The 27,741-nt window shown below is 43.4% G+C and overlaps 1 protein-coding gene across 1 annotated transcript in view; it reads right to left on the reverse strand.

The window, feature by feature from the left end:
- The window catches only part of LOC147430802 (uncharacterized), a 33,496-nt gene extending 13,438 nt beyond the window's left edge, over positions 1–20,058 (reverse strand). Inside the window, exon 1 of the mRNA XM_086493365.1 lies at positions 19,504–20,058. Coding sequence (XP_086349491.1) covers positions 19,504–19,956 — 453 coding nt within the window. The 5' untranslated portion in view covers positions 19,957–20,058. The remainder of the gene's footprint in view (positions 1–19,503) is intronic.
- Positions 20,059–27,741: the final 7,683 nt, after the last annotated feature.

Raw genomic sequence — 27,741 nt, forward strand, 5'->3', positions numbered from 1 at the left:
TCTCTTATGTATGCTATGGTTGCCACTCGTCCCGACATTGCTCATGCAGTGGGAGTTGTTAGTCGATACATGTCGAATCCTGGCAAAGCGCATTGGGAAGCTGTCAAATGCATTCTGAGATATTTGAAAGGTACACAATCAAAGTGTATCATTTATGGCAAAAGTGACTTAAAGTTGCAAGGATATTGTGATGCAGACATGGCAGGCAACATGGATACCAGGAAATCTACCAATGAATATGTATTTGCCATTCTTGGTGGTGCAGTCTCTTGGTGTTCTAGGTTACAGAAAATTGTGGCATTGAGTACTACTGAGACTGAATATATTTCACCCACAGAGGCTTCAAAAGAGGCCATTTGGTTGGACAGACTTGCAAAAGAACTTGGCATGCCTGCTCGTACACCCGTGTTGGGTTGTGATAGCCAGAGTGCTGTCTATTTAGCCAAAAATGCCATGTTTCATACGCGTACCAAACACATAGATGTGCGGTACCACTTCATACGACAGGTATTGGAGGATGGTCTAGTCAGCTTGACTAAGATCCATACACAGGATAACCCTACAGATGTTCTCACCAAGAGTCTTGCTAAGGCTCAACATGAGCATTGCATACAGCTGGTGGGAGTTGGTTAACTTAAAGGCGTCATTTATGCCTTTAAGTGGGAGGTTGTTGGGTTAAAGGCCTAAATAACCCCTTTTTGTACATTTTTATACTTTGTCACATTTTTTAAAGGTCACTTATAATAAAAGTGAGAAAACCCAAAACTCAATTATTGAGTTTTCCCCAAAAACGTGAGCTCTCTCTCTCTCCCTCTTCGTTCTGCTAGCGCTTCCCTCCTGCAGCACAGTGCCTCCACTTCAAGCCTCAAGGCCTGCACATCTTCGCGTGTTCTATCACTTGCACACACCCCCGCGCGCTCATCACCTTTCTCTGTCTTTCCTGAAATTTCTGCGAAGCCTCGCGGACCTTGGCGAAAGCCGTGTCCAAATCGCACGTGTACTTGTCGGCTTCAAAAATCTCATCTTTCGTGCTTAGGAAGGATGGAACCTTCACAACACCTTCAATAATCTCAAATGGCGCCTTCCCCATCGACGAGTGTATCGTGTTGTTGTAGGCAAATATTACCAAAGGCAGATACTTTTCCCATTGAGTCTTCTGATTTGAGATGTAAGACTTCAATAAATTCAAAACCTTTGAATTAGCAATCTCCGATTGCTCGTCGGTCTGGAGGTGGAAAGATAACAAGAACTGCAACCACGTGCCAATGTTCTCCCAAACTGCCTTCCAAAACAAACTCGTAAATTTGGATCCCTGCCGGAGACAATCATCTCGGGCATGCCATGTAATCTAAAGATCCGGGCCACAAATCTTGCTAAGTGATCCAGCTTGACTGTTTTCTTCACTGGAATGAAATGAGCCTACTTGCTAAATCTGTCAATAACAATCCGGATACCATCGTGACCACTCTGTGTTCTCGGGAGAGCAAAAATGAAATCCATTGCAATACTTTCCCAATGTCCCGTGACACATCCAACCCTATGTGTCCGTGGACAAGCTACAGCATGATCAGGGTTCAGTCAGTCCAATCAGTCTAAATTAGAAGTGATCTGGCACTTTTGTGAGTCTATTCGTAGACCGTGCATGCCCAGTCACTTAGTGTAGATGCATATCCTCTGGTTGCACACAACATGATCATCAGTATTCCCTTCAAAATCCATCAAGAAATTTTCTAGTGCATTTAGCCTATTTTACCTATTTTTGGCATTTTTCACTTATTAATTTAAGTGACTTTCCAACAAAAGTAGGTAGGGCAATTTGGATAAGAAAATATATAAGCAAACCAAAGCTAGCACTATTTGGCAGATGAGCAAGGAGAACAACGGGCTTCAGCGGCAGGTTCCCCCTCTCTCTCAGTAAGACTCCCAACCTTGGAGGATTCCCTCTCAAGCAAGACCCTCAGCACCCTAGCGTTTTCAGCAATAGCATCATCGCCATAGACTCCAGCACCATAGCGTTTTTAGCATCAGCCTCATCGTCAGAAAACCAGCGTTTTCAACTTCAGTAGACCAGCATTTTCAGCTTCAAAAAACCAGCGTTTTCAGCTTCAGAAGACCAGCGTTTTCAGCATCAGAAAATCAGTGTTTTGCATCAACAAATTCAGCGACAAGAAGCATCCCAAGCATTCAGTTTTCAGCCATAGTCTCTTCCTCGTCGTCCACACCGTCGACATCGACATAGCCCCATTTAGATTTGCATCAGCATCTTGTACCAGATTGTGCAATCAATAGTAGACCACTCTCGCCATCGAGAGTGGGGCCTTCAGAGGAGGGTTTTACGTCTCTAGTGTCGTATCTCTCTTCTCTCTCTATCTCTTAGTCTCATACACTTGCACGCACAGTGTCCATTCACTTTGTTCGTGATCATAGCACTCTCCATTAAGAACGGAAGGCTCTCCCTTCCATAAGAACTAAAAGGAACCTTGAGCAAATATGGATCACTCATCTTGAGAAAGTACAACATTCATTCCGCTGCACCTTACATTGGTATCAGAGCTTTGGCAATGTTCTGTATCACTTAAGGAAAGAACCACAAGAATCACAAGAATTTTTTTTTGCTTGAACCCAAGTTCGCTTGGGCATGTCGATTCCTAATCGTGTTTTTTGAAGAGTGACAGGAATCCCAAGAAAGAAGGGCTTGTCCAGCGGCCAGTCTCCCCTTGTGTCTCTTTTCACTCATTGAGAGCGGACCGTGCACTTAGCAGCCAGTCAATCGACGTGAGGTGGGAAAAAGCAACCTTGGTGTGAGCGCAAGGCCGCCAAGGGGTGCGCCCGCGGAAAGGAGTAGAACTCGGGTGAAGAGAAGATCCTTCTCAAACACGGTTTGCAAGCGAAAGAAAACCTCAAGAACCTCAAGACCCTCAAGAACCCAAGTTCGTCGTGAACTTAAGAACCAAAGATCATACATAGTGCATGGTCGTCACCCGAAGCAGAATGGATACTTCGCATACAAGTGATGAGCATGAGAGAGGCGACGAAGAGTTCTCACCACCAAGATATTTTTCTGACCCTCCCCCTTCACCATCTACGCCATGAATTGTACCAACTTCTATGGAGGCAATGGTCAAGTCGATGTTGGACATGCTTGCACAACAACAAGAAATGAATCGAGTTGCGTTGGCACAACTAGCAAGAAAAGCAAAACAACAAGAAGCTAAGGACCGCGAGCGCGACGAAAGAAATGAAAGAATTGCCGCACAACAGGCAGCTACGGACCGCGAGCGCGACGAAAGAAACGAAAGAATTGCCGCACAACAAGAAGCAAATCGCCTTGCTTTAGAACGCAAGCACGATGAACGAAACGAAAGAGAAAGGCCGAGCGTAAAGCTCAAAGAGTGGCCTTGGAGATCGAGCGTGAGGCTCAAAGAGAACTACGCACTCAAGAATTGATTCGACAAGTACTTGCCCCGAAATCCGAACCAGCCAAAAGATCGTGGGAGTTCCTCAAGTGGCGGAAGCCATGATGCGGATTCCAACCATCCAGTCACAGAGAAGTTGACTTTCAGTAAGTATGATGGTAAGATGGATGCTACGGTTATTCATTCTTGGTTGCATCAATTTAATGCTTATTTTGCGACAACTAAGAAGACAGGAAATAGCAAAGTTTTGACGGCAACCATGTACCTTGCCAATGATGCCATTAATTGGTACCACACATGGCAAGAGGCACAGTTAGCCGCGCACCTAGAGGAAGCTGACGAACTCACGCCCCTTCCCTTCAATTGGGCTGATTTCCAAGACAAGCTCAAGGCGCGGTTTATGCCACCTCAATACCTCGCACGATTGAAGGACGATTGGCGCGCTCTCAAGCAAAATGGTATGCCGGTTATGTCTTTTTCTAATCGTGTTTTGCAGCTAGGTACCCAATTACGCAAGTCGGATGATGAACGCAAAGAGGCATTCCTTTTTGGGTTAGACGACTATATCAAGTTTGATGTAGAAGTCTTGGACCCAATCGATCTCAACAAAGCGGTAGCGATTGCTCTCGCACAGGAGATGAAGCACAACAAGGGAAAGCCTAAGGAAAACAAGACTTCCACAAGTACCTCGCAGACTTCTCAGAACCCTCAGAACGGTAAGAATGGTAAGAATGGTAACTCTTCTAACCAATCTTCCAACAATCTCTCAGAAAAGAATTCTTTCAATGAATCTAAGGATAAGGCTAACACAACTGCTAAACCTAAGCTTACTCCGGATGAAAAGGTAGCACAAGGAATTATCGGAAGATACATCACGTCAGAAGAGCAAAGCACTTATTCTAAGGAAGGTCGTCGTTTTCATTGCCACATTAAGGGTCACATAAAAAGAACATGTCCTAAGCTTGAATCGAACTAATCTAAAGAATCCACAGAACCCACTTCCTCTGTCAATGCAATTAATGATAACACGAGTGTGCCCAAAGTTTCTCATGACCCTCCCATTGATGATTCTCTCATTAAATGTTATGGTCATATGACGGGGCAACGTTTTGTCATATTGTTTGACCCAGGTAGTATGCATGATGTGATCAATCTCTCTCTTGTTGAGAGAGCCCGCCTAGAAGTTAGTCAGAGATCTCCTATCGAGGTCTCTGTCTTTATTCCCAGTATGGACGCTCTCATCACGGAGGAGTGCCTTGATGTGTTGTTTGCAAATCAACAAACTGCCTTCACTAGAAGATTTGTTGTCTCTTCTCTCTCAGGATGTGAAATGATTTTGGGCATTCGATGGTTTCGTGATGCTAACCCTCTCATTGATTGGGAGGCTAACACTTTCACTCTCAATGCCCAAAGTGATTCTCCCATTGTCATTCATGGAGAGGACATTGTTCATTCTCCCTCTCTCATTGCTAATATGCAGGACAAGATTGAAAGGATTCAGGAGAAGGAGACTCTCTCAGTCTCTTTTTCTCCAAAGCATGACACACAGGATTTGCATGATGATTTGAATGACAATGATCAGCATGATGATTTGGATGATAATGATAAGCATGATGATTTGCATGATCACGATGTGATTTCTCACAAGCATGATGATTTGCATGATCAAGATGTGATTTCTCACAAGCATGATGAGTTGCATGAAGATGATGTGATTGTTCACAAGGATAATGTGTTCGTGGATGCTTTTTCTAGCGAAGCTAACCTCATTGTAGACTCGATCAATCACGAAAAACCGATCTTTGCTTTCCAGTCGAGGTCCAAAGAACCCCCACAGGACGATTCGATCATTCAGGAAGAACCGATCTTGGCTCTCGAGCCTAAGTCCAAGGAACCCTCACAGGAAGTATTATGTGTTCGCATGATTGATACGCACGCATTGTTCGAGTGTTTCATTCGTGATCGTTTCCTGTATTTTAGTCAGCGTTTTTATGTGATCCCTTTTATTAGGCATGACATATTGTACGTTGAGCACGTTTCACTCATGAATGAGCACGAATGTATGCGGATTGTTCATGAAAAGTTGAAAAGTAGGCATGTAAGGAAGTCACATTCCATGTCTCTTCCTTGGCATGACACATTCGTAGAACGAGCACATGAAAGTATGAGCACCAAGCATGGGCATTTCCGTTGTGAATTGCCACAGTTGATTGATTTAGATCATAAGAGAAAGATTCGATCTCATTGTTTGCGTGTGTGTGGTGAACGGTTTGGCACTTCTCTTTGTTCATCCACATTGCATGCACACTCTATTAGGACTTCAAGATTTTTTCCACTCACTTTACATGGAATAGGTATGTTCATGGTTTTGTGTTGGAAATGGGTTCAGAAATTTTCAGCCATGGAGATTCTTGACGAAGAAAGAAGCATGACTCTTGACGAAGTTGAAGCATTGAAGATGACATTGTGTCGCTTTCGGCGAGGCCCAAAGAAGCAAGCGTTGCAAACCTTTATGAAGTTCAAGTACTGTACGATCCACACATCAGAGTGGGCCGGCGAAGAGTCCTTTGCAGGATTTCGGATGCTATTGGCGATCTCCCTCGACGCCATACAGTTCGGTACCAATACCTCACTTTGAAAAGGAGGGGATGTCACGTGACACATCCAACCCTATGTGTCCGTGGACAAGCTACAGCATGATCAGGGTTCAGTCAGTCCAGTTGTAACAGACTTGGACACTCCAAGTCAAGAATCAACCGCGACAGCACCAAATAACCACTTCAAAACAAGTCACAGATCACAATAGATGTACACTGGCCCGGCGGAGTTTCGAGCCTAGAGATATTGGCCCCAAAGACTGGCGCCTCTTTCGGTATTTCTTTTTATATTAATCAAATCAAAGTACAAGAGAGCAGTTAGGGTTTCACTCTCAGACTCTGCGTCCAGATGCTCTAAGAAGTGAGGCCCTCACCACTAATTTAAAGGTTACAAGGGATGCCCAAAAGCAGAGCCCCAAAAGCTTTTAAAATAAAAAGCATCAGTTCTCTCTCTCTTAGAGAGTCTTTTTCTCTTTTTTTTTTTTTTTTAAAAGCAAAATTCGCGTCGCTCATCATTTTCTCAAAAAAAAAAAAAAAGCCTCCGCGATTTTCGAAAATTAGGGTTTCTAGCAGAAATTAGGGTTTGCAGGAATTTTAGGGTTTCTGTTGTCCGCCACGTCATCGCTTTGTGACATACCCCCCCTCTTGAAAGCATTGTAATCGACCGCGATTACGCCTGCAAAACCGACAAAAGCCATAAACCGTCTTAGTAGACACTGATTGTTAGTACCTACGTACTAGGAATACACATCTAGCACATGTACAAAATCGACAGTCACATCATACGACATCACAGGACATCACCAGCCATCACAGGACATCACATGACATTCAACATTCATTCGGATCTTAGACCATGATTTATCGGCAATGTAGCTAGCAATCACATCTAGGTCCAATCGGGACCTCATCGATGTCCGATTGACTAACCCCTATTGCAACCATGCCCATTCGAGATCAATCAGACCAAAATGCTGCAGTCATTTCGGCTATCAGTTCCTGCACTCACAAGAAGTCAAGAACAAATCAGTATCATAATCAGGAATTCCATTTCATAAAGTAATCCAGCAGAATACTGTCAGCTCTCAGTATCCCTGAAGCTCAAAGAGACATCAGTGACTTTAGTATCAAAATCGAGGCATCTGTTGACAAAGGAGCGGAGTAACTCCCCTCTTGTGCATCCCACTGCACCAAATCTTCGGCCAAGCTGAGTTTCTGGGTTCCGTTTGGAGTAGACTATGCTAAACCAAAACATCGAGGTAAAGTTTCACAATCCGAGGAGTATCTGCTAGGTCCTCCTCCTCCATCCACTTCGCATCAAATGCAGGAAAGTTCTTGAACTAAACCAAGAACCGCCTTCGGACTTTACCTTTCTTTGTATCGTTATGTGCCAAAATCTGTTCAGGAACAAAGATCTCCTCGTTTTCTTCCACTTCGGGTTGCTCATCAGGTACATCACCCTTAACAGGGTTCAAGAGACTCACATGCAATGCATTATGAATCCTCCAAGTATCTGGCAGTTTCAATCGGAAGGAGACATCATTCATCTTTTCAGTAATCTGGAAAGGTCTGTAGTATCACATACTAAGCTTTGGAAAAAAAAGCCTCTCCTTTCCCTTTTTCTTTCTTAGGCGTGCCTTCTCAAAAGTAAGAGCACCCAATCATCCTCCTTCAGTTTCAAGTCGCGACGATAGCGATCCGCTGCCTTTTTCTGTCGTTCTTGAGAATTCTGCAAAGTCTCGCGAACCTTGGCAAAAGCCGTATCCAAATCTCGCGAATATTCATCCGCTTCAAATATCTAATCTTTCGTGCTTAGGAAGGATAGAACCTTCGCAGCACTTTCAACAATCTCACATGGCGTCTTCCCCGTCGAAGAGTGTATCGTGTTATTGTAGGCAAATTCCACCAAAGGTAAGTTCTTTTCCCATTGAGTCTTCTGATCCGAGATACAAGACTTCAATAAATCTAAAATCACTGAATTGACAATCTCAAATTGCCCGTCAGTCTGCAAGTGGAACGAGGACGAGAACTGCAACCGCGTGCCAATGTTCTCCCAAATTGCCTTCCAAAACAAACTCATAAATCTGGGGTCTCTGTCGGAGACAATCGTCTCAGACGTGCCATGTAATCGAAAAATCATCGTGATCATTCTGTGTTCTCGGGAGATCAAAAATGAAATCCATTTCAATACTTTCCCAGGGGTGGGTGGGTATGGGTAAAGGCTGTAACAATCCTTGTGTCTTATGCCTGTCAATCTTGACCTTCTGGCATACCAAGCAACTGCGCACAAACTCTTCCACATCCTTTTTGAGTCTCGGCCCAAAGAAGTATCTCTCTACCCCCTTCATGGTGGTAGCAATGCCGCAGTGACCCGTAAAAGGCGGACAGTGGCATTCAGTCATAACCTTTTCCCTCAACGGCTGTGTAACGCACAACATAGTCTTTTTCATCAAGTAGCCTTCCCGAAGGGAGTATCCAGCTACTGTCTCCCCATCCCGTATCCGTGTGAAAATATCTGCAAAATCTGTATCTGTGGCATACTGATCAACCATATCCTCGAAGCTCCTATGATGTATCGCGGAAATAGCCAGAACCAACGGTTTCCGAGACAAAGAATCTGCCACAACATTCTTCTGTCCCTGCACATGGACAATCTGGAAGTGGAACTATGACAAGATGTTCGCCCACCACATCTACTTTTCCGAAAGCTGCTTCTGTGACAAGAAGTAGCGCAAACTCTGATGGTCTGTAAAGACAGTAAAATCCGCTCCGAGTAGGTAATGCCGCCACTGAGTAAGAGCATGGATAACCGCCAAAAGCTCTTTCTCATAGATCTGTGCTGTCATCTCCGGCCTAGAGAACAAACGGCTCTCGTAAGCTATGACATGGCCTTCTTGCATCAAGACCGCACCCAGACTACGACCACAAGCATCACAAAATACTTCGAATGACTTCTGCAAGTCCGGCAAAGTCAAATCTGGTCCTGTAGTCAATTTCTCTTTCAATGTCCGAAAGGCAGTCACCTCTGTGGGTCCCCACGAAAAAGGTACTCCTTTCTGTGTCAAGGTATGCAAAGGGGAAGCAACCTCTGCAAACTTTCGTATGAACCGCCTGTAGTACGAACACAGTCCCAAGAAGCTTCTAACTTCATGGACATTCCTCAAATCGGGCCAATCACGGATAGTCTCTATCTTGGCCGGGTCCATTTGCACTCCTCTTGCTAACACAATGTGTCCCAAAAAGTGTATCTCTGGTAGGAAAAATTCACTTTTCTTTGCATTAATCACTAACTTGTGATCTCGTAATGCCTGAAAGACTTGAAGCAGATGATCTCTGTGTTCTGCCTCATTCTTGGAGAAAACAATGATGTCGTCAAAGAAAGTGCCAACAAATAGCCTGTACTCTCGAAAAATCCTGTCCATCATCCGGTTAAATGTCGCAGGAGCATTGGTTAAGCCAAAAGGCATCACCAAAAGCTCAAATAACCCAAAAGTCGTCCGAAAAGTTGTCTTGTAGACGTCTCCCGGCACTATCATGATCTGATGATATCCACTCTTCAAGTCAATCCTGCTAAAGCACGAGGATCCCTGTAACCTGTCGAGTATATCATCGATCCTAGGAATCGGAAATCTGTTCTTGATGGTGATTTCGTTGAGAGTGCTATAATCGATGCACATTCTCCAAGATCCGTCTTTCTTCAAAACCAACAACATTGGAGAGCAATACGGTGAAGTACTAGGCTGGACAAGACCCTTTTCCAAGAGGTCTTTCACTTGGTTCATAATCTTTTCATTCTGTACTCGGCTCACACGATAAGGTGGCCGATTCGGTGGCGTGCTTCCAGATATCACATCAATGGTATGATCTTCAGGCCCTCTCAAAAGCAATCGGCATGAGCGTGGAGAAAAAAATCTTGGTGTTCTTTTCTTCAGGTCAAAACATATTCAACCTTTATCCATCGTTCAGTTCTCCCAAAAGAATGAGTAAGAAAACTGAAGTTCATCAAGTACAATCTCTAAGCCCTTCATTTATCAAAGTCGCTTTCTCGGCCCGGTAGTCAACCACGGCGTAGTTCTTGTGGTACCAAGGGATCCCAAGTAGAACGTCACTCGCGTGCCCTGAACACCCCTGTCATTGCAAACGAAGTTTGCCAATGCTCGGTGTAATGGCAACATCCCATCCGGGTGCCAGTCGAACTACCTCCGCCTGTGGCATCAGTCTGTCGGGCGTAGTTCCAAATCGAGCTGTCAATTCCAAGTGAAAAGAGGTTGGCCTTGGCTCCTTCAAAAGGGCTTCCTGATCCTTCACTTTGCCCCAAAAGCGGCAAAGTTTGTACTTTCATTCATTAGATTCGGTGCACGTCCCACGCCATGTGGTACCAGTTCTGCTTTTCAATCTGCCTTTTGTGCCACATTCCTCAGCTGCTCTCTAATTCTCAGACCTGTGGTCATCTTTATCATTCTGTTCTTTCTGTGCCTTTTTAGGGCACTTCGCGGAGATATGTCCATGTTCCCCGCATCCAAAGCACTTCCCCTCTCTGATGAAGCGAGCTCTCTCCTCAGGAGTAAACTTGGGTTGTGCATCCTTTTTCTCTGGGTTGCTCTTTTTCTTTCTACTTTCATTCCCAGAAGTCTGTTCGGCTCGTTGTGTCATGGCCTTATCTGTGAGGTAGGTCAAACTGCCAGAGTGAATGGCAAAGCCCCGCTTCGCATGACTCATCAACTCTTGAATAGAAGCTGACTTCTGTTCCAAGCAGTGATCTCGGATCTCTGTAGGTAGACCCAAGGTAAACCGCTCAATCTGTTCTCTAAACGAGATCTTCTTGAATGAAGAGGCGGGTAGAAAAGAGCTCCAGAATCTTTCACAATAAGCATTGATTGTGTCTTTCTTGGTCATCCGAAGATGGTTCCAAGCAGCTCGTATATCTCGTTCAAACTCTTGCGTCAACCAAGAAGAAATAAAAAGCCTCTTAAATTTCAGCCATGTAATTGGCGCAATCCTGTTTAAAAGAAGCGTGGACCACCAAGTACGAGCATTCCCCTTAAGGTAAGAGGTAGCTCTCCGAATCTTGGAGGCTCTGAAGAGAGTCCTCCCGCGAAAGCGATGTCAAACTGCTGAATAAAAGACAAAGCCTTCGAAGCATCTGAGTATCCTGAAAAGTATCAAACTTGATCGAGTGGCCACCTTCCTTAAACTCTCGGACTTTCTTGCTTTTATCTTCGAGAAAGTCATACTGGTTGGCTTTGTAAAAATTCTTCTTGTTCGCATAAAACTTTCCGTCATCGGAATCTAAGCTGTCTATAGACGAGTCCATAGTAGAACTGTTAGTCTCTGGGCGAGATTTAGCCTTCTTTGCCTTTTTCTTGTCCTTTCCGAAGCTTTGTTTCTTGCTTCACTTTTTGCTTTTCCTGTCTTCTTCGCTCGAGTCTGAAGAGCTAGAAGAACTATCAGAAGAAGAAGAAGAAGAAGAACTGGGTACTCCTTCAAATCGAACACGCTTCTTCTGTTTCTTTGCCTTGTCAAAAGTCGACTGACGACCCAAATATCCCGGGAAGTCAGTGCCTTTCTTCTGCTTTTTTTTGCCGTGCTTTTTGCCTTTCTTTTGCACGTCGAAAAGCTGAGCAATCCATGCATCAACCACGTTCTCCAGTTCCTTCTCCGTATATTTTCTTGGAGACAGAAGGTTTCTTGAGAGCGGTTTTCGGGAGTGGTGTTGTGGTTCTCTGCCACTCCATCTGTACCTCTTCCAAAGAGGTCTGGTTCATATATTTTGCCATCTTCGGGTCCTTGGCAAAATTGAGCATCATCTTTGTTGCATCGCCTATCAATTGACGACGCTCCATCTCTTGCTGCTCCGCCTGAGTAGGCCTAGGCGGGCCATACTCTCTGTCTGAATCTTCGTTGTGATCCCAGCCCGCATCTCCAGATGCAGAGGGAGTCGACTACTCATTGCCTGAAGCCATAGGTGCCGCGGAAAAGAAATTCGCGGATCGGATTTCCCGTAGAAGAGAAATCGGCCGTGCTCTGATACCACTGTAACAGACTTGGACACTCCAAGTCAAGAATCAATTGCGACAGCACCAAATAACCACTTCAAAACAAGTCACGGATCACAATAGATGTACACTGGCCCGGCGGAGTTCCGTGCCTAGAGATATTGGCCCCAAAGACTGGCGCCCCTTTCGGTATTTCTTTTTATATTAATCAAATCAAAGTACAAGAGAGCAGTTAGGGTTTCACTCTCAGACTCTGCGTCCATATGCTCTGAGAAGTGAGGCCCTCACCACTAATTTAAAGGTTACAAGGGATGCCCAAAAGCAGAGCCCCAAAAGCTTTTAAAATAAAAAGCATCAGTTCTCTCTCTTAGAGAATCTTTTTCTCTTTTTTTTAATTTAAAAAAAAGCAAAATTCACGTCGCTCATCATTTTCTCAAAAAAAAAAAAAAAAAAACCTCCGTGAATTCCGGAAATTAGGGTTTTCGGCAAAAATTAGGGTTTTTGTTGTCCGCCACGTCATCACTTTGTGTCACAAGTCAGTCTAGATTAGAAGTGATCTTGCACTTTTGTGAGTCTATTCGTAGACCGTGCATGCCCAGTCACTTAGTGTAGATGCATATCCTCTGGTTGCACACAGCATGATCATCAATATTCCCTTCAGAATCCATCAGTGAAATTTTCCAGTGCATTTAGCCTATTTTACCTATTTTTGGCATTTTTCACTTATTAATTTAAGTGACTTTCCAACAAAAGTAGGTAGGGCAATTTGGGTAAGAAAATATATAAGCAAATCAAAGCTAGCACTATTTGGCAGATGAGCAAGGAGAACAACAGGCTTCAGCGACAGGTTCCCCCTCTCTCTCAGTAAGACTCCCAACCTTGAAGGATTCCCTCTCAAGCAAGACCCTCAGCACCGTAGCATTTTCAGCAATAGCATCATCGCCATAGACTCCAGCACCATAGCGTTTTTAGCATCAGCCTCATCGTCAGAAAACTAGCATTTTCAGCTTCAGAAAACCAGCGTTTTCAGCTTCAGTAGACCAGCATTTTCAGCTTCAGAAGACCAGCATTTTCAGCTTCAGAAGACCAGCATCTTCAGCTCCAAAAAATCAGTGTTTTCAGCCTCAGAAAACCAGCATTTTCCGCATCAGAAAATCAGCGTTTTGCATCAACAAATTCAGCGACAAGAAGCATTCCAAGCATTCAGTTTTCAGCCATAGTCTCGTCCTCGTCGTCCACACCGTCCACATCGACATAGCCCCATTTAGATTTGCATCAGCATCTTGTACCAGATTGTGCAATCAATAGTAGACCACTCGCGCCATCGAGAGTGGGGCCTTCGGAGGAGGGTTTTACGTCTCTGGTGTCGTATCTCTCTTCTCTCTCTATCTCTTAGTCTCATACACTTGCACGCATAGTGTCCATTCACTTTGTTCGTGATCATAGCACTCTCCATTAAGAACGGAAGGCTCTCCCTTCCATAAGAACTAAAAGGAACCTTGAGCAAACATGGATCATTCATCTTGAGAAAGTACAACATTCATTCCCCTGCACCTTACACCCAGGGGCGGGTGGGTATGGGCAAAGGCTGTAACAATCCCTGTGCTTTATGCCTGTCAAACTTGACCTTCTGGCATACCAAGCAACTGCGCACAAACTCGTCCACATCCTTCTTGAGTCTCGGCCAAAAGAAGTATCTCTCTACCCCTTTCAAGGTGGTAGCAATGCCGCGGTGACCCGTAAAAGGCGGACAGCGGCATTCGATCATAACCTTTTCCCTCAACGGCTATGTTACGCACAACATGGTTTTCCTCATCAAGTAGCCATCACGAATGGAATATCCCGCTACTGTTTCCCCATCCCATATCCATGTGAAAATGTCTGCAAACTCTGTCTCTGTGGCATACTAATCGACCATATCCTCGAAGCTTTTATGATGTATTGCGGAAATAGCCAGAACCAATGGCTTCCGAGACAAAGCATCTGCCACCAAATTCTTATGTCTCTGCACATGGACAATCTGGAAGTGAAACTATGACAAGATGTTCGCCCACTGCATCTGCTTTTCCTATAGTTGCTTCTGTGACAAGAAGTAGCGTAAACTCTGATGGTCTGTAAAGACAGTAAAATCCGCTCCGAGTAGGTAGTGCCGCCACTAAGTAAGAGCATGGATAACCGCCAAAAGCTCTTTCTCATAAATCTGTGTTGTCAATTCTGGCCTTGAGAACAATCGGCTCTCATAGGCAATGACATGGCCTTCTTGCATTAAGACCACACCCAGACTACGACCACAAGCATCGCAATATACTTCAAATGACTTCTGCAAGTCCGACAAAGTCAAAACTGGTCCCGTAGTCAATTAACTTCATGGACATTCTTCAAATCGGGCCAATCACGAATAGTCTCTATCTTGGCCAGATCCATCTGCACTCCCGCTGCTCTGCTGAGACAATGTGTCCCAAAAAGTGTATCTCTGGTAGGAAAAATTCACTTTTCTTCACATTAATCACTAACTTGTGATCTCATAATGCTTGAAAGACTTGAAGCAGATGGTCTCTACGTTCTGCCTCATCCTTGGAGAAAACAATGATGTCGTCAAAGAAAGTGCCAACAAATAGTCTATACTCTTGAAAAATCATATCCATCATCCGGGTAAATGTCGCAAGAGCATTGGTTAGGCCAAAAGGCATCACCAAAAACTCAAATAACCCAAAAGTCGTCCGAAAGGTTGTCTTATAGACGTCTCCCAGCGCAATTCGGATCTACTGATATCCACTTTTCAAGTTGATCCTGCTAAAGCACGAGGATCCCTGAAGTCGGTCAAGTATATCATCGATTCTAGGAATCGAAAATCTGTTCTTGATGGTGATTTTGTTGAGAGCTCTATAATCGATGCACATTCTCCAAGCTCCGTCTTTCTTCAAAACCAACAACACTAGAGAGCAGTACGGTGGAGTACTAAGCTGGACAAGACCCTTTTCCAAGAGGTCTTTCACTTGGTTCATAATCTCTCCGTTCTAGGCTCGGCTCACATGGTAAGGCGGCCGGTTCGGTGGTGTGCTTCCAGGTATCAGATCAATGGTATGATCTTCAAGACAAGCGGGTGGTAACTCGCTTGGGAGGCCCTCTGAGAAGCAATCGGCATGAGAGTGGAGAAAATCTTGGTGTTGTTTATCAAGTTCAGACATATTTGTCCTATCCTCATCACTCAACTCTTTCAAAAAGATTGAGTAAACAAACAGACTGAATTTCATTAACTTGGAAATGGCCGAAGTTGATACAGTAGGGATAGACTCGCCCTTAAGTCTTACATCGAGTACGATGGTTCTGCCCATCTCTGTGGTCAAAGTCGCTTTCCTCGCTCAATAATCAACCACGGCGTTGTTCTTGTGGTACCAGGGAATTCCCAAGAGAACATAACAACCTTCCAAAGGTATTATGTAAAAGTCCTCATGCCTCAAATACCCTTGACAATGCAACCGAAGTTTGCCAATGACATGTGTGATGGCTACGTCCCTGTCGGATGCCGCTAGAATTGCCTCTACAAGTGGCTCCATCCGATCGGGAGTGATCTCGAGTTGTCCGATTCCGGTGAAATGAAGTTGGCCTTGGCTCCTCCATCAAAGAAGGTCAAGGCTTCTTGGTCTTTCACTTTGCCCCAAGCTCGGCAAAGTTCTGTACTCTCATCCATCTTGCTGGGATCAGTACCCACGCAATCTGCAACCAGTCCTGTTTTCATCTTGCCTTTTCTTCCACGGTCCGCAGCTGCTCTCGAACTCTCAGGCCTTTCGTCGTCCTTGTCATTTTGTTCTTTCTGTGCCTTTTTAGGGCACTTCACGGAGATAGGCCCAGTTTCCCCGCATCCAAAGCACTTCCCCTCCTCTATGTAGTGAGCCCTCTCTTGAGGAGTAAGTTTGGGTCGTGCATCCTTTTCTTTCTTTTCTAGATTGCTCTTCCTCTTTCTACTTTCATTTGTCGAAGTCTGTTCGGTCCTTTGCGTCATGATCACATCAGTAGGGTAGGTCAAACTGCCCGAGTGAATGGCAAAACCCCGTTTCGCATGACTCATCAACTCCTAAATGGAAACTGACTTTTGTTCCAAGTAATGATCTCGGATCTCTGTAGGAAGACCCAAGGTAAACCGCTCAATCTGTTCCTTGAACGAGATCTTCTTAAATGAAGAGGCGGGTAGAAAAGAGCTCCAGAATCTCTCGCAATAAGCGTCCACTGTATCCTTCTTGGTTATCCGAAGATGGGCCCAAGCAGTTCGTATGTCGCGTTCATACTCTCGAGTCAGCCATGAAGAAATAAAAAGCCTTTTGAATTTCGGCCATTTAATTGGTGTTGTCTTGTTTAATCGAAGCGTGGATCACCAAGTTTGAGCATTCCCCTTATAGTAAGAGGCAGCCCTCCAAGTAACGCCCTCTTGAGAAAGCTATGTCAAACTGCTGTATAAAAGACAAAGCCTTCGAAGCATCTCTATTACTAGAAAACGTGTCAAATTTAATTGATTGTCTACCTTCCTTAAACTCTCGCGCTTTCTTGCTTTTGTCTTCCAAAAAGTCATACTGGTTGGCTTTATAAAAATTCTTCTTCTTTGCGTAAAAGCTGTTGTCGTCAGAGTCTGAACTATCTGAAGACGAGTCCTGTGTAGAACTGTCAAGTACGGGGCGAGATTCTCTTTGCCTTTTTCTTGCCCTTTCCGAAGCTTTGCTTTTTGCTTCGCTTCTTGCCTTTTCTGTCTTCTTCGCTCGAGTCAAAGGAGCTAGAAGAACTCTAAGAAGAAGAAGAAGAAGAAGAAGAAGAAGAATTGGGTACTTCTTCAAATCAAACACTCTTCTTCTGCTTTTTTGCCAATTCAAATGTAGACTGACGACCCAAATAACCCAGGAAGTCAGCGCCTTTCTTCTGCTTTTTGTCGTGCTTTTTAGCTTTGTACTGCGCGTCAAAAAGCTGAGCAATTCGTCCATCAACCACCTCCTCTAATTCTTGCTCTGCGTACATCCTGGGAGTAGGAGTTTTCTTGAGAGCCGGTTTGAGGGGTGGTTCTATGGTCTGTCGCCATTGTGAATGCACCTCATCGAAAGAAGTTTAGCTCATATATTTTGCAAATTTCGAGTCCTTCGCAAAATTAAGCATCATCTTTGTTGCATCGCCGATCAATCGTCGACGCTCCATCTCTTTGATTTCCGCTTGAGTAGGCCGAGGCGGACCGTACTCGCGTGAATCTTCGTTGTGATCTCTTCCCGCATCTCCGGATGCAGAGGGAGTCAACTGATCTCTGCCTGAAGCCATACGTGCCGCGTAAAAAGGATCGGATTTCAAGTAGAAGAGAAATCGGCCGTGCTCTGATACCACTGTAACAGACTTGGACACTCCAAGTCCAGAATCTACCGCGACACCACAAATAATCACTTCAAAACAGTACACAGTTCACAATTGATTCGACACTGGCCCGGCGGAGTTCCGTGCCTAGAGATATTGGCCCCAAAGACTGGCGTCCCATTTGGTATTTCTTTTTGTATTAATCTGCAACTCAAAGTGCAAGCGAGTAGCCGGGACTCACTCTCAGACTCTGCGTCCGAATGCTCTAAGAAGTGAGAGCCCAAGCTACCAATATAAAGGTTTACAAGGGATGCTAAAAACAGAGCCCCAAAAGCTGAAAATCAAAAGCTTGATAAAATAAAGCATGTACAGTCTTTCTCTCTCTCAAGCCATACTTGGCAAGATAAAGCAAAGCTTTTAAATATTAAAGCTCTCTATCTCTATCTCCTTGCGTAAAATAAAGCAGCAAAAACAGCGCCAGAACTGCCGCAAAAAGCGCCGCGATTTACGGAATGCCACGTGTCAGTAGCAGTACGGAGTTCCGTGATATGCGCCGTGATTTTCGGACTGGGCAGCCACGTCACCATTTTTGCCATCGGCAGTTCAGCCAACCCTAGCTAGAGTGTGTGTGTGTACCATGGGCAGCCAGCAGTCACCCAACTGGGCAGCCACGTCACCAGTTTGTGACACTGACAGGGCTCTGAGGTGACGTGGTGGCACTGCATGAAAGAGACAGCAGCTTGGAGCTTCTTTTTTCCTTGCGTTTTGATATGTTGTGCCCAGCAGCCTCTGACTGCTGTGCGACAGCGTTCTGAAATGCTCCTGTGCAGCATCTTATCAACACCCCCACACTCCCATTGCCGATGGCCCGACTTCCCTTCAATGCCACAGCGTTTTAAAACGCTGTGGGCAATTTGAGCTTGGTGATTTGGGCCCAAGAAAGGGGTATTTACTATGGGTTGCGGTGATTCACTTGGGGAAAGACGACAACTTGCGAGGGCATCGAAAGTCAATTAAACGGACTTCTCGAGAGTAACAGAGGAGCAGACGTGGCTTGGGAATTTGATCGGCTTGAGGACGGCTTTGGAGAGTGACTTGGCACCAATCTTGTGGCCTTATGGAGGGGAGGATCTTGGAGCTCAAGAGAGGGAAAATTTGGTGAAGCAGCTTGGGATTGTGTGGTCAACTTTTTGGAGTGCGAGAAGGAGTTATCTTCAGATCCCATACCTTCAACATGGCCTCCCCTTGCTCAAGCGCCCGCAACATCGACCAAAACCAACAAGTGGCTATGGATAGCAGATCAACCATCCAGTTAGCGGCCTATGCATCGACATGGTTCTCAAGGAAATTGGCAAATTGTTTGGCTCGAAATTGTGAAGTCAAAAGCAAATGCACGAGTTCGCTAGAGGACAATGGCAAAGGCAAGCTTGACAAGGATGGCACTACCAGTACTCAGTTAATTGCCTCGGTACCCACGAGGTACGACCACAGTTGTTATGAATGTGACTCGACGCTTTGTTTGGCTCGGAAGTTTACTGCCAAAGGCAAAAGCAGGTCCTTCCAAGGTGCTCTTTGGCAAGCAAGCACAAACTTTTGGAAAGTGCCCTCTTCAAGAAATGCAAGAGCGTGAGCCTTTTACAATCACCCAGCCATGACAACTACATGCTTTTCTTAACATTGGTTCACCAAGAATACATGAGGCATGCAATGCACATAGACCAACAAAAAAAATGCAGTTCAATTGATAAACTTTTGTGCCATAGTTGAAACCTGGGACCTCGGGGCAAGGGTATCTTTTCAGCCTATCACATTATTCCATTGTTGGAAAAAATTATCCAACTAAGCAGCAATCAAATATTCACAACTATAAAGTCGTCATGCCAGCAGAAAATTGCTGAGAGCATTCCTAGTCTAGTCGCCACCCTTGTGTTCCTTGACGCCGCCTAACAAAACCCCACATATGTACATGCATCGGATGTATTAAGTGCTACTCAGAGCTCCAAGAAAAGACAAAATAATTTGTGAACAAAGTAACGATTGTAGCAGTTCCCACATTTAGTTTAGGAAGCAGATATTCAACAAAGTGCACTTAATACTTAACTTGGTTATGAAGGATTCATAGTAAAGCAAAAGTCTTGGCAAAAATAATTCAAGGCGGGGAGACCTTACCCAGCGAGGTAAAACCCTTTCTCTAGAGATGATAACATCAGAGTTCATCTCCTCACGCACCTCGAGCTCAAATGTCCGAGAGTGGAAGAAGCTGTAACCTATTCGCTTGAGAAGCCTGGAAAGCTGCTTGGTTTCCACAGAAATGAGCTGTTTGTGCCCACCATTCTGACCATCCTCCAAGCTATGGACGATCCCGGGGACACGGCCTGCTTTCCTCTCTTTCTTTGATATGATTTTCCCCCCTCCTGCTCTGGGCACGGCCACTATGACCTCTGCAAGCTCAGGATCAGGCGCGGGAAGGTTTAAATTGGGCTCAACATCAGGTTCCAAGACAGCCAAAGCTTCCGAAAAGCTTCTTCCATAATGCAGATCAAAAGGCACCTCCTTCCCCAGAATCTGTTTGATACATGATACTCTCTCTTGTAGTCCTGCAAACCTTCGCAACCGAAACATAGCTCTTTTCGAGCTCTGCTAGATCACCCAAGCCTTGCCATCGGCACGAAGGCCCCCAGTAAGTTCCGCACTTAAAATTCAGCAAAACCCAGATCAAAAGTTTTTTCAAAACATGTACATGGTAGCAAGTGATATATAATATGGGAAAATACCCCAAAATACCCCTCAAATTTCAAAAATTCCCAAAATACCCCCAATATTTTGTCATAAATTCCCAGTAGGTGTCCCCAATTTTGGAAGCAGTTGATTAACCGGTATCTTGGGAGATGCTTTGGATAAATTTGAAGTGAAAAAGGGGAGCAAACACGTGGAAAGAGGAAGGGGGAGAGAGAGAGAGAGAGGAATCTCATTTGGAGCAGGCACGTGGAAAGAGGAAGGGAGAGAGAGAGAGAGAGAGAGAGGGAAATCTCATTTTGGAGGTGACCTGCAACTGCACTTGGGGCATGGGGCCTCAGTCGTGTGAGGGCAGAGCGGGAGAGATAGCGAGAGAGCTCGCATGACCGACTGTTTGACTGCAGGAGGGTCTAGAGATGGCCGCGCAGGTATCACAAAGGGCAGAGCGAGAGAGACTGCGAGAGAGCTCGTCTGAGCTCGTGTGAACGTGCATGTGATGTGTGCAACTGCAGGAGGTTGTGGCGATGGCTGCGCAGGTAGGGCAGAGGGGAGAGCGTCCCGCGGAGACAGATGGAAGAGAGAGGAGAGAGAGGGACGGTCGCATCTGGGTAGATTCCACTTAATGGGTTTGTAGACCCAGTAGGGCAGCCCAATTTTATGAAGCAAACCTTAAGTATCCTCGAGCTGCAAAACTAATCAAATATGTAAAATCTTGTGTAAAGTACCCTTGGTTGTGAAATTAAATTTCTCCAAAGATTAAAAAATTTGTAGATTTTCATAAGAAGGCTCATTGCTTATCAATATAAGATGCTAAATCCAAAATTTGAGTTGATTATCTATAAAGATTAAATTTCTCCAAAGATAAAAAAATTGTAGATTTTCATAAGAAGACTCATTGCTTATCAATATAAGATGCTAAATCCAAAATTTGAGCTGATTATGCAGGCTTTGGAGATGAATTGCTTCATTATCTGTAGACATAATTGCCTTTTTTTGCGAGGTAATTTGTGACAAATTACATGCTAAGCACGCAAAGCGGATCTCAATTGTCAAAAAGGGGTAAAGATTAAAAAATCTTGAACAATCCAACCAAAATAGATACAAGGGTATTTTGGGAATTTTTAAAATTTGAGGAGTATTTTGGGAATTTCCACAAATTAGAGGGGTATTTTGGTAATTTTCCCATATAATATACTAGTACAGCCGATCGCCTTTGGTGGCCTCTCTCTCCCTCTTTATCGCGTGTCCTCTCTCTTTCTCTTTCTATCTCCCTCTTTTGGAACATGGCCTTCATCTCGCAGCTTGCGCCACGTGTAAAGGGAAGTCCCTTCCGCCATATTAGGTGAAGTAGACTCTTTTGGACATAGCCTTCATCTCGCAGCTTGCGCCACGTGTAAAGGGGACTCCCCTCCGCCATATTATGTTAAGTAGATATATCCTAATGGCTTCTCAAAAAATAAATTAACTACCTAAGGTAAAGGGGCCCGTACTATGGCACAATATGGAAAGAGAGCAGATTCTTCCATCCGAGAGACAAGCACACAATTGCTTTGCAAAATTAGCACCGTAGAGTATTGTGGCAAGGGAGGGCCAGTAAAAGTTCATCTTCAAACTCAAGATCAGAGCATAACGAGGCATGCACCTCAACAATTGGCCTATTACAGCCGTGTGATTACAAAGTAGAGTGTTTTATTATTGGGGGTGAGGCGTGCTGCAGTTGGGAGTCGCCACTATAATGGCCCCGTTACTCATCTTCGAACTTGAGATCAGAGCATAGCGAGGCATGCACCTCAACAATCGGCCTATTGTATTTGATTATAGAGTGGAGTGGTTTATTATTAGGGGTGATGTGCGTTGCAGTTGGGGTCGCTACTATAATGGCCCCATTACTTAGATAGTGCAAATAGTGTTCATGGAAACTCTAAAAGGAGCAAAATGTTAAAGAAAGGGTAAGAAAGAAAAAAATATAGAAATGTATCAATGCACACAATGCAAACTAGACCACCTCTTTGACTTTCCACTTTCATGGGGCTTTTCATTTTCTAAATTCACCCTTCACTTATGCACTCGACATGTTTTGAAAGAATTTTTATTTTTCCAAGATTGGGAAGACCTACTGATTGCAATGGGTTAAGAATTTATTCACAAAGGCGGGTGTGCACTCAAATCCCACATATAGCAATGTGAGATAGATAATAGAGGGAAAGAATTTTGTAAGCTCTCCAAAGCTACCACTTGCAAAATAGGATGTGCAAAGCGAGCATTCACGAGAGAGAGAGAGAGAGAGAGAGAGAGAGAGAGAGTTCATTATGGAGATCATATGCACTTTGAGAGCCTCATGTGAACCTCTCGGACATACTCTACTTTGTGTTGCTATTTTCTGCATGCTTTGCCTATTTTGAGAAGTCTTCGATGATTTCTCCACATGCTTTATCCTCAACACTTAGAATCTCAGGTGCTAGCCCATCATCTAGGGATCACTTCACTAAAGACATTACCCTCTTGGTTAAAGATGCTACCAAATACAGTAGAGAGAATTTCAAAACTATCAGCTAACCTAAAAAGCTAGCAACATATATACTAATGTTTCTTATCTATGCTATCATGTCATAAAATGTAATATCTAGCTTTACCCAATGATTTTCTTATATTAAACTGATCATTTAATATGGGAAGATAAAAGGGGAACAAGAGTTAGGATATAGGTATGTGCTTCTAGACCTATCTCAACAGGGGACCAAAAGGAGAAATGGTTGCATCTCAATAGGGGTCCAAAAGGAGACGGTCTACCAAAGAGCAATGTGCAATAAGTGCTTCTATATTTACCTCAGCAAGGGACCAAGAGGAGAGATGGTTACAACTCAAAAAAAGTCCAAAAGGAGACAGTCTATCAAAGAGCAGCGTGCATCTAATGGAGCTTAAAAGACCTTAGGATTAGCTTCGTTAAAGAACTCCAAAAGTTAGTGTTAAAAAGTCATTTGGCCTTACACAAGCTAGCGCTAACCTCGAGGTGGGAATCCTACCCAAGCATGAGGTGCTAAGATGCTTAAAGTGGTTGTGGGAACCTTGCCCAAAGCTTGAGGTGATTTTTATGCTTAAATGACTAAGGTTCTTAAAGTGTTAAGTTCAAAGATAAATTCTCAAGAGGCATGAACGTTTTCATGCTTGATGGACTAAGTGCTTGAAGTATTCAATTCAAACTATTCCATGCTTGATTGACTAAGTGCTTGAAGTATTCAATTCAAACCAAGTGACTTAAGAAGCATAAAAGACACATGCTTGATTGACTAAGTGCTTAAAGTATTCAAATCAAACCAAATGACTTAAGAAGCATAAAAGACACATGTTCAAAAAAATTCTCCACATGTGGCCCTCATGATGTGCTTGAATCCTATTGGATAGACTTTAAAGGGGTCCAATGAGAATTTAGATGCATAAAAATATATAATTAAGTTCTTTCTCTCAAAGAGGAAAAAGAGGACATATGTCCCAAATGATATAATTAAATATTACTAGAGAGAGAGAAAGAGGTGGACCAAGCATGAGAGGGGGTATACTCTCCCACACACACACACACACACACACACACACACACACACACACACATTCTCTCATTTTTTGGAGTGCAAAGTGCAAGAGCTCCATCTCCTTCTCCAAGCTTGTTAAGAAGTGGAGAGCCTACACCAATACTCTTGGCTATGGAATGCAAATCCAACCAAGAGCCATGCTTTAATGCTTAAGCTTGCCATCTTCTTCATCTTCATTACTATGCTATTATGCTATGCTAAGCAAGAAGATTGATGATAAGTGAGGAACAATTTCTTTCTCCTATGAATGGTTCTTCTTCCTCTTCCCTACCCTCATTCCCCGCTAGCTCTCCCCACCTTCAAAGGTGTTTGAGGCCTTGGGACCGAGGCTTGGGATAGTTAATGCTTTTTGCAAAGTTTATGTTATGCTCGTGATGCATGAAGCTTTCCATCTTCATAGCATCACCAAGGTTACAAGGAACACAAAGATTGTATTGTACCATGTCTCTCTTGATGGGAGAATCTATAATACAAACGCCTTTTGGAGGGGGGACCGGCTCCAAGTAAATCCGGTCCTTAACTATTTTCATGTTCTCTAATACTCTCTTCTTGCAAAAGATTGTTCATGCCAAGTTAGTTAAGAACTATGTTCATGTTGCTACCATCAATTAAGTTCACCCTCTATGTTTTCAAAGTATCTCACAAAAATGCTCACTCTAATTCTCTTAATTCCGCTATTCTCAAAGTTCATAGGCCATTTCCATTACAATCAAGACCCACATCTTGATTGATAGAGCAATACTATACTCTGCAGAGAATACTGGGTCAATGCAGGCTTGAAAGAAAGGGATGGCAATAGACAAGATTCTTACAACTACAAGGTGCAAGCAATGCAAAATGTGATTGTTTCTTTTCTACAATTTTTCTCTCATCGCAACAAATGGATGTCTAGTTAAACAAAAGAGCTTTAGTCAGAAAACAACGGATGAATGCACAATTCTTATTAATTGTCTAATTATACATGTTTTTCCACGCTCTATATGACAAGTCATCATGAATTACACATATTATATACTTTATCATTACAAGGGAAGGGGACGCTATTCTCCATTATTCAAAAAATATTTTGGGAAAATGCAAACACACTGATTAAGTGAACTTACTCTTGTTTGTTGATTATAGTCTTGGCAAACCATCAAAGATAACTCCTTTCTTTCCAAGGGGAAAGGAGAGAGAGGTTGTACCCAATAAAATTTTGAGATAAAATGAATAAAAATGAAGTAGCAGATAAAGGGTTAGATACAAGCAAGAATGATAGTATCATAACCATGTAGCAAAAAAAATGCAAAAAAGTCTTGAGATACCAAAGCTTTTGCCCTTGTCAAACATATCATGCAATCAGAAGATTCCAAGGGACACGTTATCAACAAGAATGCCACCAAGCATATATTTGTGTTTTCATGAATACCCCATTTGGCATACATGTCCTACGATCAATGTGTCATAGTGAGCGGCAAAGGAGACACATACACACAAGAACATGAGAGAGAGAGAGAGAGAGAGAGAGAGAGAGAGAGAGAGGTAAGCAAAAACCTAATAACTCTAGAGGCAGAATGGTACAAGATGTACAAATAGTGGACATGGGCTACATTATTGTAGCGAGCAAAAGTTTAGGTTGGGAAAAACCTCTCAAAATATCCAACAAAAAAATCCACAAAAATTGGAAAAATTATGCAATGGGAAAAATGCTTGGAGCAAACCCCATATGTGCCAAGAATCCCTACCAAGAGACTGAAAGAGTGGTAACCCACATCCAAGGGCTTGAATGCACATGAGAAAAGCTATAAGTAGGAGTGAAAGCATCTGGATGGTGAATATAAAGCTCTAACACCCGGCCCCTCTTACCAATAGATGTTAAGAAGTTATTAAGGAAGATAATAGAGTCTTGACAAATGTGGAGAACCAAATTGCATGTCAAGCCATAATTGACAAACCATCCATCGCCAAGTGAAGATGACCATATTGAGGTTACATTGCTCAAGTTGAACATGGAAACTGTAAATAACATCCTAAAAAACTGAACAATTTATGAAAGAGGATGAAATCAAAGTGCCAAAGATGAGTATATCATAGCCCATTGGCTAAGGATGAAGCATAAAAAGAAAGGTGAAGAGGACGTAACCCTCAGAAGCACAACACTTTAACCAAAGGAGAAAGGTTGTCAAGATTGAGAATAAACAGGCAACATTCCAATTCCAAATGAATTGGCATAGGAGGTGGTAAATGGAAAATGAAGAGGCTAACAAATAATGGCGATAGAGCTGATATCTTAGCTGAGGCATTGGAAGCAGTAAGGGTACAAGCTATCGCAGTCCCAGCAAAACTTTAGGTTGGGAAAAACCTCTCAAAATACCCAACAAAAAAATCCACAAAATTTGGAAAAAATGTGCAATGGGAAAAATGCTTGGAGCAAACCCCATATGTGCCAAGAATCCCTACCAAGAGACTGAAAGAGTGGTAACCCACATCCAAGGGCTTGAATGCACGTGAGAAAAGTTGTAAGTAGGAGTGAAAGCATCTGGACGGTGAATATAAAGCTCTAACACCCACCCCCCCTTAGCAATAGATGTTAAGAAGTTATTAAGGAAGATAATACAGTCTTGACAAATGTGGAGAACCAAATTGCATGTCAAGCCATACTTGACAAACCGTCCATCGCCAAGTGAAGATGACCGTATTGAGGTTATATTGCTCAAGTTGAACATGGAAACGGTAAATAGCATCCTAAAAGATTGAACAATTTATGAAAGAGGATGAAATCAAAGTGCCAAAGATGAGTATATCATAGCCCATTGGCTAAGGATGAAGCATAAAAAGAAAGGTGAAGAGGAGGTAACCCTCGGAAGCACAACACTTTGACCAAAGGAGAAAGGTTGTCAAGGTTGAGAAGAAACATGCAACACTCCAATTCCAAATGAATTGGCATAAGAGGTGGTAAATGGAAAATGAAGAGGCTAACAAATAATGGCGATAGAGCTGATATCTTAGCTGAGGCATTGGGAGCAGTAAGGGTACAAGCTATCACAGTCCTAGATGAACCATCTCCATGTGCATCTCTACAATGATTGCATCGTCACTAATAACTCGATTGTTTGTTGCAATGTTAGACACTTCCACATCACTATTAAAGCAAGCCAAGAGGCACTAGGAATCTCTCTCTCTCTCTCTCTCTCTCTCTCTCACACACACACACACACACACACACACACACACACATTGTCCTTGATCATTGCTGCTATGGTTGAGCTTCAATATTTCACATTATTGGGTCAATATTGGGTGCCCTAGAGTGCCCTAAGGCCACTACATGGGCCTAGTCCCACCCACACAACAATCAAGATGAAGTTCACTCATCGTAGATGGTTTGGAGAGAAGGCAAGATTACACTCACAATTAGCAGGCCACCACGGCAGACATCTATATTATAGCTATCTGGCACTAACATATTAATGTCAATACTTAGGGAAGTGACTCGGATGGGGCATGGAGACTCTTTGAGGGTGTCAGTCCTTAAGAAATGAACCTAACAAGCAAACGCATTAACTCAAAAAGAAAATAACCAACTCCTAGGTCAAAAAATATGCCTATGTCCTATCTTGCCACTCGAGGTCATCATACCATTTCAATGACTAAATGGACTTGGATAGCCATGAAACTTTAAGGGAAGCTATATTAGGTGTGAGGGGACATGTCTACAAAGTCTGGTTGCAATCTGACAAGGTACCAAAATCATGATCCATCATGTATCAAGTCACAAAAGTTGCAATAGAACTACATAAATAGATTGCTCTAAGTTCTAATAACACTCTCTTAAGGTCAAAATGTCAAAAAAAAGATTTAAGCACTCAAAATTGAAGATAAGGCTCGTGAACGCATAGTCGCAAACCACAACAGAACTTAATGTGCTTACACTTGAAAGAAAGAGCAAGAGACAAAAAACACAATGCAATTGTTAGGATTGAATTTGGATTACCCAATCATGAGAGAAATTGATTACAAGTCTGAGTAGAGTAGTCGCTTGATAGTCGTACAATCAACCTCTCTTTTATCCAAAACAATAATGTCAATTTTGTGTTCAAACTAA

The sequence above is a fragment of the Adiantum capillus-veneris genome, chromosome 21, assembly GCF_014529385.1.
Source record: "Adiantum capillus-veneris isolate H3 chromosome 21, ASM1452938v2, whole genome shotgun sequence".
Lineage (NCBI taxonomy): Eukaryota > Viridiplantae > Streptophyta > Polypodiopsida > Polypodiales > Pteridaceae > Adiantum > Adiantum capillus-veneris.